The sequence below is a fragment of the Acanthochromis polyacanthus genome, chromosome 2, assembly GCF_021347895.1.
Source record: "Acanthochromis polyacanthus isolate Apoly-LR-REF ecotype Palm Island chromosome 2, KAUST_Apoly_ChrSc, whole genome shotgun sequence".
Classification (NCBI taxonomy): Eukaryota; Metazoa; Chordata; class Actinopteri; family Pomacentridae; genus Acanthochromis; species Acanthochromis polyacanthus.
In genome coordinates, this window is record NC_067114.1 from 120,197 (window position 1) to 136,499 (window position 16,303).

At 40.2% G+C, this 16,303-nt stretch overlaps 1 protein-coding gene across 1 annotated transcript; it reads left to right on the forward strand.

The window, feature by feature from the left end:
- Window positions 1-2,033: 2,033 nt before the first annotated feature.
- LOC127532663 (ephrin type-A receptor 7-like) lies at window positions 2,034-16,043 on the forward strand. Its single transcript, XM_051944630.1, has 5 exons — window positions 2,034-7,469; window positions 9,226-9,287; window positions 13,684-14,305; window positions 15,070-15,225; window positions 15,400-16,043. The coding sequence occupies exons 1-5, from the start codon at window positions 7,364-7,366 to the stop codon at window positions 15,738-15,740; spliced, it is 1,287 nt and encodes a 428-aa protein (XP_051800590.1). The 5' UTR covers window positions 2,034-7,363; the 3' UTR covers window positions 15,741-16,043.
- Window positions 16,044-16,303: the final 260 nt, after the last annotated feature.

The following is a 16,303-nucleotide window of genomic DNA, read 5'->3' on the forward strand; positions in this document are numbered from 1 at the left end:
TAGAGAACAAGACAGTGCAAGACTGAATGGAATAATTTTTCCTGTTTTATTACTAGTGAAACACTACATGGCAGAATATTGTAAGGCTGCTACAGCCAGCTACAATCCAGTCAGTGGAGTGCTGTCATGCAGGGCCAGAAGTACAGGAGGATGGACTCAAATATGTCAGGAGACACCCACATACTACTCAGCAATATCAGAATAGTATGAGAAAAAACAGTCAAAGCCAACAGACTCAGAGATGCTTCCTAAATAATGATAATCACACTTTTCAGTGTGAAAAAAATACCCCTGTCCTTATCCATCATATGTTTTTATGTTCTGCTTCTATAACTGGACCTGAATATTTTGTGTCTGACAGGATTTCTCCATAAATAAAGATTCAGCTACCTTGAAAAAAAAATCTTAAAATCCATCCTACGAAAATTATGAATGAACACATATGAAATTATGTAGTAAACATAAAAGTGTGAAATAAACCAAAGCAGGTTTTATATTTTTGATTCCTTAAAGTTTGCTTTGATTCCTGCTTTGCACACTCTTGGCATTCTCTCCATGAGCTTCTTGAGGTAGTTTCCTGAAATGGTTTTCCAACAGTCTTGAAGGACTTCCCAGAGATGCTGAGCATTTGTTGACCCTTTTGCCTTCACTCTGCGGTCCATCTCATCCCAAACCATCTGGATTGGGTTTCGGTCAGGTGACTGTAGAGGTCAGGTCACAAACCGGATGGGATGGCATGTCGCTACAGGATGCTGTGGTAGCCATGCTGGTTTGGTGTGCCTTCACTTTTTAATAAATCCCCAACAGAATCACCAGCAAAGCACCCCCACACCATCATACCTCCTCCTCCATGCTTCACAGTGGGAACCATACATGCAGAGACCATCCATTCACCTTTTCTGCGTCGCACAAAGACATGGCAGATGGAACCAAAGATCTCAAATTTGGACTCATCAGACCAAAGCACAGATTTGCACTGGTCTCATGCCCATTCCTTGTGTTTCATGACCCAAACAAATCTCTTCTACTTGTTGCTTTGCCTTGCTAGTGGTTTCTTAGTAGGTCTTTTACCATAAAGGCCTGATTGGTTCAGTCTCCTCTGAACAGTTGATGTAGCGATGTGTCTGCTGCTAGAACTCTGTGTGACATTTATTTGGGCTCTAATCTGAGGTGCTTCTAACTTGCCATTTCTGAGGCTGGTGACTCGGATGAACTTATCCTCAGCAGCAGATGGTCTTCCTTTCCAGGGGCGGTCCTCATATGAGCCAGTTTCATCATAGCACTTAATGATTTTTACAAACTGCACTTGGGCATACATTCAGTTTTTGGCAGTTTTACAGACTGACTGACTTTCAGTCTTAAAGTGACTATGGACTGTTGTTTCTCTTTACTTAGCTGATTGATTCATGCCATAATACGGATTCTAACAGTTGTCACATAGAGCTGCTTAACTGTGTACCAACCTGACTTCTGCACAACAGAAGCGATGGTCCCAACCCCATTAAGAAGGAAAGAAATTCCATAAATTAACCTTGACAAGGCACACCTGTGAAGTGAAAACCATTTCAGATGAGTACCTCATAAAGCTCAGTGAGTTTGCAAAGCCGTCGTCAAAGCAAAGGGTGGCTATTTTGAGGAATCTAAAATATATAACATAACCTCAAAACCTTGCAGCTGGCTAACAGTGCGGCAACAGCAACTCTGTACTCCATCCATGCCACCCTGTAAGTGCACTGCTGTGGGCATTTTGACTTAAACACAGCTAAGTGCATGATCACAGAAGTTACACACAAGAGACACAAGATCAAGAACTGCACCCAAATACATAGCTTCAAAGGTTGCAAAGTGACATGAAGTGCATGCAGAGACTGTGTTTTTCAAGTACAAGAATCTGTCAGAAATGTGAGATGAACATCTAAAGTGCATAGTGTGTAGATAGCCGTGACTCTCCTTCTCCCTCTTATCCTCAGAGGTCTGGAGGAGGACGAGCGCCTCGAACGTGGCCTGGAGCAGCGCAGGAGAAAAGTATGCTAAGCAGCAGAAAGAGAAGTGTGTGATGCAGTGACTTTATAAACTCCGAGCCCCACACACTGGGTTACCAGTCTGAAAGAAAGTGGTCAAGGGAAATCTAAGGAAATCCAAGACTTGACAGTTGTACACGATCCTCTAAGATGTGCCGTCATATTGACTGATATGGCTTTAATTTAACAGTAAGGGGACATTTTGTTCATGCCTGTCACCACAGCTGATCCAAGGAGAGTACTACCCCTGAAAAAACACTAAAACAGTATGGGCTTGCTGAGTATTTCCACTGATAACTCAGATGTTCAAGAACCAGAGCTGTACTCTGATTAGGGCCAGTCACAGCATGTTTAGGTTCTGCATCAATTGAATTGTTAGATTTTTGGCTTGCTCTCCTTTTTCAGTGGTCAGAATGTGGTACCAGGCTCTGTTTTATGACCTGAAGTTTAAAGCAGTCTGAGTAGCATCATTTTCACATATTTACACTTTCAAGCATTATAGGATGCTTAACACACAGGAATGTCAAGCCATTCAGCAGAAGAGGTGTCAGTGCCATTTGCTTTGCAGTTTCTTTCGTGGGTTTTTTTTCTGTTTTTGAGCACTGTTGTTGTATATTGTGATCCTGAATGTAAGATGGGTTGGAAACTGGAAATGTGGGGTACAATCAGAAACAGTCTAGAGTGGGGTTAACAGGGGTTGATGGTCTGAAGACTGACATTAGTACTGATATGATGCATTTAAAACTACCACACGAATGTCTCTGTTGCTCTTATTAGCAGGACATCGTAATAACACGACTAAAAAATATTTTAAGTTGATTTTTCCATTGGTCTAAGGATTTGGTCAATTTAGGCTGAAAGGACGAATGTGTAAGATTTAGTGGCATTCGGCAGTTAAGGTGCTGATTGCACACAACCAAATGTGCCACACCTCACCCTTCCCTTCCAAGTGTGTACAAGAAAGTACTGTGACTGCTTAAAATGCAAAAGGCTACCAGTGTTTGGTTTGTCTGTTCTGGGCTACTGTAGGAAGATGGCAGAGGACCTGCCTTGTAGATGCTCATTGTAAGGTAATGAAAACACAGAAATTTGTACTTACAGAGGATTATACATAACTAAAAAATAATTAGGAATATTTTATTCAATTTTTGCCAATAGGTCCCTATTGGACTGGACCTTTAAAAAGTGCCATGATCCATGCTGTTGCCATTGTGCAACTCAGACTTCTAACTCATTTGTTGGATTAATTTAAAATGTTATTATTTATTCAGATATATCACCTAGAGAAGCAGACACAAATATGTCTGCTTCTTTGGGAAGTACTTTCACCAAAGCTAGCCACCTTTATTATTGCAGCTTTTGACCTCAATCTGTGTAGAAAATATCATCACAGTCCAATGACATTTAAACTCTGTGTAAGCTGGTAATGCAACTAACATTTCTGAGACTTAAGATAAGAGATTTAGTTATTCTTCAGGAGGAAAATGAGGAATTGTTTTAAGTATTTAAACTCTTTCAGTGTGTCCTCCCTTTATTTTACTGTGCAAGCCAAATATTCCTAACCACAATATTGATATTTGCTAAAAGTAAATTGACATCTTCATTGATTTGAGTAAGAAATGCTGCCTCTTTTTGTTTCTGTTCTGAAGAGTTTTTACTCTTTTTTACTTAAGTAAAAAAAGGGTTTTTTTTTGTGTGTGTGTAAAAGTTTGCAGTTTCTTGTTGTCATCCAGATGGTTGTAGCAATTGTGACCACCAGATGTGTGATTGTGTTACAGCTTGTCAGAAAGATTGCAGTTGGAAAGTTTTAGTTTGTGGCTTTTATGTAACATTTGCACTATTTGTAAAGTTTGCAAAATACAAAATACCTTTACACATCATGCCGCAGTTCTTCTCAGTAAATATGGCGCCATACAATTCTACCAGTATTTAAAACTATCAAGAATTTATTTATATTAAAAGGCTGATGATAGTCACTTTATACTGCAGATGGCCACTATTTTGTACTTTTTGAGGTCTTGATTTTGTGTACAGTCAAGACTATATTATGAAGGTAACTGCTCCCTGAAGCTCCAAACCTCAGGTGCCATCAGAGATCTACATTAATTGAAGACAGGAAAACCTGAGGCACAGGTGGTAGCAGAATTAGTCAAGAATCAACAACTGACTGAAGGAGCAGAGTTCACCAAGGAAACATCCATCCATTCATTCATTATCTATACACCGCTTAATCTTCATTAGGGTAGCGAGGGACTGGAGTCTATCCCAGCTGACTTAGGCTGAAGGCATGGGACATCTGGACAGGTCACCAGTCTATCACAGGGCTACACATAGAGACAAACAGTCACACTCACATTCACACCTACAGACAATTTTGAGTCACCAATTAACCTCAGCATGTTTTTGGACTGTTAGAGGAAGCCGGAGGAAACCCATGCAAGCACAGGGAGAACATGCAAACTCCAAAATGACCCAATATTCAAAATTTCTTGTTTTCATGGAACCAAACAATTTGAAGTTTTTCATGGCTGTTTTGGGATTTGTTTAGTAGTGCACCAAAGAGTGATTCTTAATGCAATATTTCACAAATGTATCGGGTGTCCGAAAACTTTTTTCCACCGCTGTACAATAAGCCCAGGCACAGACAATAAAGACACAGCAGGCAGAATAGAAGTTTCATGTTTTTGGGTTTGTTTTTTTTTGTACAATCAGGTAAATCACAGGATTAAAGAGGATGACAGATAGACATTGTGCAATGGCGACGTCTGCAGGAATGATAGGGAACTACAAGAGCAAGAGTACTCAGACAGGGAAAGCTACGGAACCCCAGAAGGGACACTGGACTGAAATGCAAACTACAAATACTACACAGACTTAACCACAAGAATCTAAGTTGAAAAGGCAGGGGATCGAACCAGAACCGAGTAACACAGAGCTAGGAAAGTTAAGACGGGATTGGTCTTCAGTAAACAGCAGACTGAAATGTTCTCACTGATGAGTCACTGTCAAAAACAAAAGAGCACCAAAGATGTCAGAGGAATCTGACTGCGGTGAACGTGGAGCAAAGTGGATAGATGTAACAGACGACCACTTTAAAACCATTGTTACTACAGGAAACTCTCTCTTTCAATGTCTTCCTGTAATCTAAGACAGTCCTCAACGCAGCCAGAGAGAATACTTTCTCTGGTTAACAGCATTCTCCAAGTCCGCCCTCTGACACACTTATGTAGATTTGGTAGCAGTTTCGTGTACACCTATTCCAATATGCTTGGATGTTTTCCTGTAAAGTCAAGCTATCTTGACTGCAGCAAGTTCGGGAATTACAGAATGACAAAAGAGTATGTGTTGTTGCATCAGATCACTGTATGAGGAGTAGATATTTGTTGTGATTCACAAGACAAATGTGCTTTCACAACAGACAGAACCATCCAATCAGCTCTAACAAGGCCTGAACAGGCAATCTACAGACAATCAATGACATTCTTGGCTTCAGATGCAGGTGCTTAAAGGGCCAGTAACAATGTAACATTGGTTTTAAACCAAAAGTAAACTAATTTATGACTGAGTACTTAATTAATTACAAGGAGCAATTAAAGGACACATTTTACCATTTCAAGAATCAAGAGTCTTTATTGTCATTGTGTTTCCACACAACGAAATTACGATTGGTGACTCCCAGCTATAGATAAAAATAGAAAATGACACACTATATACAAATGAAATTAAAAAAAAATTTAAATCCTCAAAAATATAAATATGTAAACAGAGTTAGTGCACATGATCCGTAGGGTGAGTTTGTTCTGGATTTAAGGTTATTTGTGTTCAAAAGAGTTGTGAAGTGATCTGAAAGAGACAGGGAGGAGTTACAGTTTACTGTAAATTAGCATGCAGGAAAATTCTAAGTCAAACAGTAGCAAATTGCACATTACAACAGAAGTGGACAACATGTGTTGAGACACCAGCACATGTTGTCCACACCAGTACAAGTGTGGAGAGTGACAGCACAGAAAGCTGAGTGATGGGACTTGCACAGTCTGACTGCAGGGGGAAAGCTATGCCTAACTGACACCTGTGGATACTTGTTGGGGACGTAATTATGTCACACTCAGCTTTAGGTCAAGTTTGCAATACTGGCATGTGAGCTTTCGCTTCATTTGTGGGTGTTTTAACCCAGAGTTCGCTTTACTGATTGAGCAGTAGAGCGCGGTGCACCTGTGGATGCATTCTCCATCCAGCCATTGGAACCCAGATTTCACTGACGCAGCTGAGACACACCTACAGAAAATTTAACCACAGCATGTTATTGGACTGTGGGAGGAAGCCAGAGTACCTGGAAAAAACCCAAGCATGCACATGGAGAACATGCGAACTCCATGCAGAAAGATCCCAGGAAGGTGGGACATGAACCAGGGGTCTTCTTAATAAGCAGATTACAAGTGTTTGGATTAAAACTAATGCTTCTGATTAAGCCTGAAGGAAAAAAACATGAGTCAACATTTCAACATTTAATAATACCCCTTGATAAACGGAAATTTTTTCCAAAATTCGATGATTTCAGCACTTCTAAAAATAAGCAATCGCAGAAAGAGGATGCAAGAAAGTCTTGGCTAATACTGAAATGAAGTGATTCATAAGGTAGAAGAATTTAAGAACTTTTAGTCCTGGCATGGATAGCTTTCAACTTGTGAACTCTGAAACCTTCAACATAATAGTTAGTGGTAGGGGGCCAAATACTGTATTTAAAAATGTGTCTTTTAGCGCTGTTTTTAGGGGAGAATAAGTATCTACTCAAAGACAGATACTTCTGAGGGTTCAAGAAATGCTGCTGTGAGGGTCTTGATGATGACTGGTTAACCTCAGAAAGGACAAGTACCATTTTTCTGCTCTCTTCGCTATGTAATAGTCTTCTCTCAAACATCACCATCATCAACTCAGAACTCACCATACAGTATAGGCAAACATAATAAATTCATGTTAGCTTTTCAGTGTGTGGATACAACAAGAACTATAATTTCTTGGAGTTTTCCTGCGTTTATTAGGGTCAGTGTATTACTTCTTTTGCTTTCAGTTTAATTTTGGCAGTGGTCGGGGTTCTATTGTTTTCTTGGAAAGAGCAATAACAGCGGTGGCAGAGACCGGAACTTAATGAGTCTGACGAGTGTGGGTGTTTTTTCCAGAGGAGGAGGACTCATTTCAACACAAATTCCTCACAGCCAAATCAGAAGTGGATGTAAACAACCTCTAACTGATGTCATTTAGAGGAACCAACTGACAGGCTGGATATCAGAACTGAGCGACCCCACAGGTCACTGTTATGAGCTGGAGTTGTAGGAACCGCAACCATGGCTGTCTGGAACAGTAGCTTGCGGTCTGTCAGGTCCACTTTCGTCATATTGTGGATGTTGATGTGGAATGCTAGTTGTGACGTACAGCTTCAAGGAGAGGAGGGTGAGTGCTCAGGTGTTTTGCTTTCAGGATTGTTGTTATTCCAGTGCAAACTGGGGGACAAGAGTCATCAGGAAGAGTTCATAAAAGGATAAACACACTCACTGTCATTGTAATTCAGTAGACATCAGAGCAACAGAGTGAATAGAAAATACTTAATGAAGTCTAGTTTCTAAAAGAGTCAGGGAATTCTCCAGTAGTTAGTAATGTTTGTATTCTAGGCTCCATTGTCTGAGTCAAACAATCTCTGCACTATATACACTATATATAATGTGTATGATAGAGAGATAGTCTTGATGACCAAAACTAAAGGTCTTCTGTCACAGAATGTTCGGAGGGCTAATTGTCTCATTCTGAATTATTTGGTGGTAATATAGCCTATGTATGTAAAAATCAGGCACTAAACTCTATTGGTGGCTTAAAACATTTTTAGGTTATTTTGTAAAAACCTGTTAAACTGAAAGCTTTTAAAATGTAAACAAGATGATTATTTACATAGTTTTTATTTTCTGTTAGCTGTTTTTTTCTTTTACAATTTTTAGTTTGAAACAAGTTTTTGACAGATTTCTAAGATATTTATGTTTTCTCATTTTTATGACAAGTTGACTAAAAACTTATTAAGCACTGTGTATTAACCAAAAATCTTAATATTTTGTTTGGCCTCCTTTGGCCCTGATAACAGCTTGCATTCTTGCTGCCATTGTTTATCTGCACTTTTCCACAATCTCTTTTGTTGATGAGCTCCAAACAGTTTATAGCTGTTTCAGAGAGTTGCTTTTGATGACACTTTTGTGCAATCTATTTTTGATTTCAATAAATCCCAGATATGTTCAATAGGATTCAAGTCTGGACTTTGACTTGGCCAGTCCATCAATTCCAGAACTCCAGATTCCTTTTCTTGGTCCAGTAGTCTCTGCACAGCTTTAAAGTATGCTTGGGGTCATTGTCTTCTTGACAATGACTCAATCAAGAAGGGACTCCATGATGCACCAAGATGCTGTGCTCGATACCATCCATTTGAACTCATTTGCCCATGCCGTTTCCATAAATGGAACCCCATAAAATGGAATCTCTTCCATGTTTCTCACTGTGGGTCAGTGCATCTAGCATCAAAACGCTCTCCAGCTTTTCTGTGGACATAAACACAACAATGCTGACCAAAGAATTTAAACTTGGACTCATCTGTCCAGAGTACCTTCTTCCAGTCATCTACAGTCCATGTTTGTGCTTTTAGGCATTTTTCTATGTTTGAAGACAAAGACAAAAACTCAGCTTCTATAAACTTTGTGGAATTTATGGCAGAGGTGTTGCATTAAATTGCATGAGTGTATAAAGTGCTCAGTCAGCATATACCGAGTGACCATAAAAAAAGAGACTTGACATACAACATTAAAATCAACTTTTCAAAACCATGTATGTCAAAAATTAATACTTCTAATACTCAAGATGTTAACAAAGGAACTTTTCCAGCCTTACTTTTTCACAGGATCGTTTGTAAAGTCAGTGCATTCCATTGAAATTGAACCAAACAGCTTTGAAAAGAGGAAAGAGGAAATGAACTGACAACGCCCTGATCAAGATGGTATCAAGCATTTTTTGGACAATTTTTTGTCCTGACCCAACTGACCTCATTCTGAATCATTGCTGCCTTGATTTTAAAGTGTATGTGTTTTCTATGTGTGCTGGTGTGTCAGTCCAACATGTGATACAAAAAAAAAAAAAAGCGAGTAACTGTGTTGACTTTCTTTCCATTTTTTAGAAGAGATTTTTCATTCTGACATACAGACCAAACTGGGATGGACCTCTGAACCCCCCAGGAAAGTAAGTGTGATAGCTAAGTGAAACATTTTTATTTCATAATAAAGCTTGCTTCATGTGAAAAAAACGAACACCTTAAATAACTGCTGACTGGCAAAATGCTAGATTTACTGTTTGGACAGAAATTAATTCTCTGTAGTAAATGTGCGTTTATTATGTATTTTGTATCATTATCCATAATTCTATGTATTTTATTTACTTAATGATGACAAAGATCATACCTGTTGTGGTAATACTGTTTGTAGTGGTTCAGCAAAGCATACAAATCCTCCAGCACACCACAAATAAATAAATGAATAAACTTCTGATAGCACAAGTTTATTGTTACAGTTTGACATAACTATTAGTCTTAACTGTATGACCATGTGTTATTTTATTTACTAATTATTATTGAAATTATAGCATGATGAGGTACAGTGGATATAAAAAGTCTACACACCCCTGTTCAAGTCCCAGGTTTTTGTGATAGAAAAACATGACACAAAGAAAAATAATTTCACAACTTTTTCCACCTTTAATGTGACCAACGCAATTGAAAAACAAACTGAAACCTTTCAGGGAGGTGAAGTAAAAATAAACGACTGAGATAATGAGGTTACATAAGTACACACCCTCTTATAACTGGGGATGTGACTGTGTTCAGATTTAACCAATAACATTCACACTAATGTTAAATTGGTGTCAGCACACACCTGTCAACATTTAAAGTGCCTCTGATTAACCCCAAATAAAGTTTAGCTGTTCTAGTAGGATTTTCCTGACATTTTTCTCGCCACATCTTCAGCACAAGCCCTGGTCTGCAGAGAGCTTCCAAAGCATCAGAGGGATCTCATTGTTCAAAGGTATCAGTCAGGTGAAGGGTACAAAATAATTTCCAAGGAAATAAGTATGCCATGGAACACAGTGAAGACAGTCATCATCAAGTGGAGAAAATACGGCACAACAGTGACATTACCAAGAACAGGATGTCTGTCCAAAATTGATAATGAGACGAGAAGAAAACTGGTCAGGGAGGCTGCCAAGAGGCCGACAGCAACATTAAGGAGCTGCAGGAATTTCTGGCAAGTACTGATTGTGTTGTATATGTGACAACAATCTCCTGTCTTCTTCATATGTCTGCGCTATGGGGTAGGGTGGCAAGATGGAAACCTTATCTTACGAAGAAAAGCATCCATTTCACAAAAACACATTTGAAATCTCCCAAACGCGTGTCGGGAAAATGTGTTATGGTCCGATGAAACCAAGGTTGAACTTTATGGCCGTGATTCCAAAAGGTATATTTGGGGCAAAAACAACACTGCTCATCAATAAAACAACACTATAGCTACAGTGAAGCATGGTGGTGGCAGCATCATGCTCTGGGGCTGTTTTTCTTCAGCTGGAACTGGGGTCTTAGTCATGGTAGAGGGAATTATGAACAGCTCCAAATACTAGTCAGTGTTGGCACAAAACCTTCAGGCTTCATCTTTCAGCACGGCAACAACCCAAAGCACACATCCAAATCAACAAAGAAGGGCTTCACCAGAATAAGACTGAGGTTTTGGAATAGCCCAGCCAGACTCCAGATCTGAATCCGATCAAACATCTGTGGGGTGATCTGAAGAGGGCTGTGCACAGGAGATGCCCTCGCAGTCTGTCAGATTTGGAGTGCTTTTGCAAAGAAGAGTGGGCAAATATTGCCACATCAAGATGTGCCACGCTGATAGACTCCTACCCAAAAAGACTGACAGCTGTAATAAAAGCCAAAGGTGCTGCAACAAAGTACTAGTTTAACGGTGTGCATATTTATGCAACCAGGCTATTTTAACCCTCCTGTCGTCCTGCAGGTCAAATTGACCCATTTTTAAAGTTTTAAAAATGTGGGAAAATAATATATATTTTCACAGTGAAAACTTCCGCATTTTCAAAACATTTTTAGGAAATTTTTCAATTTTTTTGGGTGGAAAAAAACAAATTTAAAAAAATGTTTAAGAACATGCAGAAAACAAATCGAGCAAATTTTGCTGTCAAATTTGGGGAATTCTTTTTATTTAAAAAAATAAAACTTTTCTTCCTGAAGATTTTGCAAATTTTTATACATTTGGGAAATTTTTTTCAGATTTTTTGGACTTTTTTCAGACAAGGCAACAACATTTTCTGGTAAGGACAACACGAAGGTTAAGTTTTTTATTTTTTATTTTTCCCCTTTAAAGGTTTCAGTTTGTTTTTCAATTGCATTGTACAGGTTAGAGGTCACATTAAAGGTGGGAAAAGTTGTGAAATTATTTATTTTGGTGTCATTTTTTTGCATCCCAAAACCTTGGCATTTGAACAGGGGTGTGTAGAGTTTTTATATCCACTGTACATGATTCACTATTTTTATGTGAAGGCTACCCAAAAAGTCATATTTTGTGTAAAAAAAAAAAAAAAAGAGATTATATTTGATGTCAGAATGAGAATTGGGAGAACTCTAATTTTATATTACAAGGTGTCAATCAATCAATCAATCATTTTTTAAATTTTTTTAAACTGTATTATTTCTATAAGAACCACAAAAATATGAGCAGACATGACTGCCAAATGACTACCTGCATTATTTCCTCAATTCTTCTGAAAATGTCTGGTCAACTTTAGTCTTGAACCAGGTCAGTCACAGCCAGAAGATAATTGGCTGAGAATCTAAAGCTGCAGCAGTTCAACAATATTCAGTCATTTCTGTTACTGTGATAAGTTACATGAGTAGAAGATGAACTAATCTCCATTTCAGGCAACATCAAGCAAAGGTTTGGGCACTCTAAAAGATTTGAGCTGTCAGATGATTTCTATCGAGATCTTAACCATAATTAGCATGTTAGGTTCATAGTTTGATCACAGTCCCTATATCATGTTGTAAAAATTAGCTGCCAAGGCCTTCTCTAAGCAGGTGCCTGGCGGTCTGAAAGCTAAAATGAATACAAAGCATGAGAAAACTACAAGAAAATAGTACAGTGTTTTTAGTTGGGTGTTTTCAGTTTCTCATGGAGTTATGCAATGACAGTTTACAGCAGTGGAGGTCCAGCTAAGGTCTGGAACACCAGGAAACCTTTCTGAGAGAATTGCTAATAGAACTGCTTGAAAGGCAAATCAAAACCTCTGTTTAACAGCAAAAGACTGTCTGGAAGATTCAGCAGACTGGGGTGGTGGTGCAGACACCTGCAATAATATCATCTAACATTCCTGGAAGACTCATTAGCAGCAACCTGTCTGTCATCTTTACCAAAACTTCACCATCTGAAGTTGGAAAATAAACATCTAAACAAGACTGAAGCATTTTGGAAACAGATTGTGTAAACTAATGAAGTTAAAATAGAAGTTTTTGGCCACAATCACCAAAGCTATGTTCAGAGAAGTTGCAGAAGTGGGGCTGCACAGTGGTTAGCACTTTTGCCCTGCAGCAAGGAGATTCCTGGCTTTCCGGGATCTTTCTGCATGGAGTTTGCATGTTCTCCCCGTGCATGCGTGGGTTTTCTCCGGGTACTCCGACTTCCTCCCACAGTCCAAAAACATGCTGAGTTTCATTGGTAATTCTAAATTGCCCATAGGTGTGAATGTGAGTGTGATTGTCTGTCTGTATATGTAGCCCTGTGACAGACTGGCGACCTGTTCAGGGTGTCCCCTGCCTTCGCCCGAGTCAGCTGGGATAGACTCCAGCCCCGGTGCGACCCCAATGAGGATTAAGCGGTGTATAGATGATGGAAGTTCCATCCATCCACCCATTCTCTATACACCGCTTTATCCTCACTAGGGTCACGGGGGGTGCTGGAGTCTATCCCAGCTGACTCGGGCGAAGGCAGGGGACACCCTGGACAGGTCACCAGCCTGTCACAGGGCTACACATACAGACAAAAAATCAAACTCACATTCACACCTACAGGCAATTTAGAGTAACCAATTAACCTCAGCATGTTTTTGGACTGTGGGAGTGCCCGGAGAAAACCCACGCATGCACAGGGAGAACATGCAAAATGATGGAAGTTGCAGAAGTTTATTAAAGGATCACATCTCCAACTGTTCAGCAGAGGGGTGTATCCATCATGCTTTGAGCTTGTGTTGCATCGTAGTGCAGAGTTTCTTACAATCCCCCTTTTCTTGGTGACCATTTCATTTGTACACCACTCCATTCTGTTTCTTACTCAAGATCACTATGCTACTGATGGGGAACCGAATCCATATGATAAAAGATATATGCAATTGTTGACTGATTGACTAGTTTGAATGATCATGTGTAACTCCAGGTTTAATCAATCTCTTGAATGGATTTGCCAAAGGACACAAAATGACTGAGGTGTAGTCGAAGCTGAAAAGAAGTTGCCTCGTATCATCTTGTATTGTGTTGATGGTTGAAGAATTCACTTATTGTTTTTTTTCTTCATCATTACAGTGGAAAGAAATTAAGCTACCAGTTGGTACAGATGGGACTACTGTACCTGTGCTCCAAGCTTGTGAAAATAAAATAAAGCAAACTATTTTAAGCCCGTGGATGGAACGTAAAGATGCCCATTACCTACTGATGGATATTTCAATTGCCCAAGAAGAGGAGTCATCGGGTCAGCTCAACTCAGTGCAAGTTTACTGTTTTGATTCAGACACCCCGATCACAAAATTTCGGAATAGCGAGCCAGTCCTGAGCATCCAAACCTCCAAGCTGCTCCCAGATGGAGTCCACCACAATCAAATGTCCAACTACCTAAATCGCAGCCTGGCCTTGAATGTCTGCTCACTCAGCCGCAGAGGCTTCCAGATCGCCTTCTCCTTTTCAGGAGCGTGTGTGTTTTTGACCTCCATCAGACTGTACTACAGGAGGTGCCCTGACATTGTTTCTGATCTGGTCTCATTTGGGGGTATGGCTGCTGGGTCGGAGCCTCTGTCTGGTTCTTGCGTGGAGGGAGCTGTTGAGGTTTCTCCTCCTTTAAGGGAGTGTAACATGAATGGAGTGTGGATGCCACTGCAGGGTGGGTGCACTTGTAAAACCGGGCATCAAGTCATGAATGACACCTGCGAAGGTATGGAAATCAGATGAGTTATTTCTCTTTTTTCATGTGTCTTCATTATTTCAGCATACAGACACATTTGAAATGGATCTCATTTCTAGTTAGCTCCTTCTAAAGACGAACAGACAGGCTGCAACAACAGAAACAAGGACAAAACCAAGCAAAACAATAACTTGCTTGTCTTAGCAACAAAATCCGAATCTTTTTAAACCAATATTGAATAAGTATTGTTTCCTGTTTTAGTTACCACATCTCAGGACTTTCACATCCTCTTTCCCACAATCCTCAGCCTGACCTCACTGTTTTAATTTTAGTTTGGACATGTTTCCTGTGCATTGCTCAATAAATAGCATTCAGTTCCTTCTCACACCACATAATTGCTAATAGCTACAATTGGTGCTGAGCTGTTACTGACTGACTTTGAAGATATTTGTAGGTGAATATTAAAAAAGTCAAGAAGTTTAGGGGCTAGAAAGTAATATGTTCATACAAGTGATATTTAAGCCAAAAGTCTTCAAACTAGATTTAGATATCAGACCTTTTATAGGAGAGGGCCATAACTTGGATAAACAGATATCTTAACAAAAGCAACTTTAAGCTTTGATGGGTTACTACAAGGCAGCCAATGAGAGTGCAGGATGGTAAATCAGACAGGGACTGGGGACCATGATAATGCACAGCAATTGTCCTGGACGTGTAAATAGTAGTAGTGCTTCTACAAACACTACCAGTATTGTTGGTGGCAAAAAGAGGCTCACTGTTTCTTTTTTCACCAGCCTGTAAGATGGGTTACTACAAAGCAGCCAATGAGAGTGCAGGATGCCAGCTGTGTCCAAGGAATACAGGGACCCAAAAGGAGGGATCAGAGAGGTGTGACTGCCTACAAGGTTTCAGCCGTTTGCCAAGTGACCCCCATGACCTCGGCTGCACCAGTAAGGAACAAGGAATGGGTTTACTGGAACTAACGACAAAATGCATTTCATCCACTAACTTAAACATTAAAGCCCCCCAACCCCTAGTGGGATATATAATGTCATTTTTTAAAACTTCTGTTTGTTTTTGTTGAGTACAGTAATGAATGAATATAATGACTTTGCTTCTTACAGAGCCACCTTCTGCTCCTGTGAATCTAACAGCTCGCCATCATAATGACTCTGTGCTAACGGTGACGTGGGACCCTCCTCATGACAGGGGAGGCAGACAGGAAGTGAAGTATCATGTGAAGTGTGAGAAGGAAGCTGACGCCGGCAGCCAGTGGGAGGCGTGTGGAAGTGATGTGATTTTTCTGCCATACTCAGCAGAACTGACCAACACATCAGTCAAGATCATGGGACTGAACCCGCAGCGCGACTACAGATTGTCAGTGCAAGCCTCCAACGACATATCCATCCTCCAGGGGGCACCGCATTTATCCACTGCAGCTATTACCATTCACAGATGTATGTAAGCAGTAATGTCAACATATTGTGTAGCCTGTGGGCCTATAGCACTAAACCAAAACAGCTCTGTCTCGCTCTTTTCCATTTAGTCTTCTATCAGTGAAGAGGACATGGTTTGTCCCAGACAGCTGGTATCATAAAGGTGGTTATCACCTAGATCTGTTAGCTTTGTGTGCAGGTTGTTGCTAGAGGTACGGACCCGTACCCGTAGCCTGTGGACTACGGATACGGCACTTGCCATTTGCCAATCAGATACGCGAGATCTGGTCACGTGACTCCCGGTAGACGCTAGCGGTACGGACCGTAGCATCGGTACAACAGGTACGGACCCTAAACCTGACCCTAACACTAACCCTAACCTTAACCTTTGCTTACCTTTCAACAGTTTGCAGTGGTTAGCAGCTTCTTGACTCGCGAGACTCGCGTACGGGTCCGTATCTGTCTGGCAAATGGAAAGTGCCGTACCCGTAGCCTGTGGGCTACGGATACGGACCCGTATCCGTAGACACTACCTTGTGTGCATTGTTCATCATTATTTGTCACTTTACTCTTGTGTTCTGTCAAGGTCCTG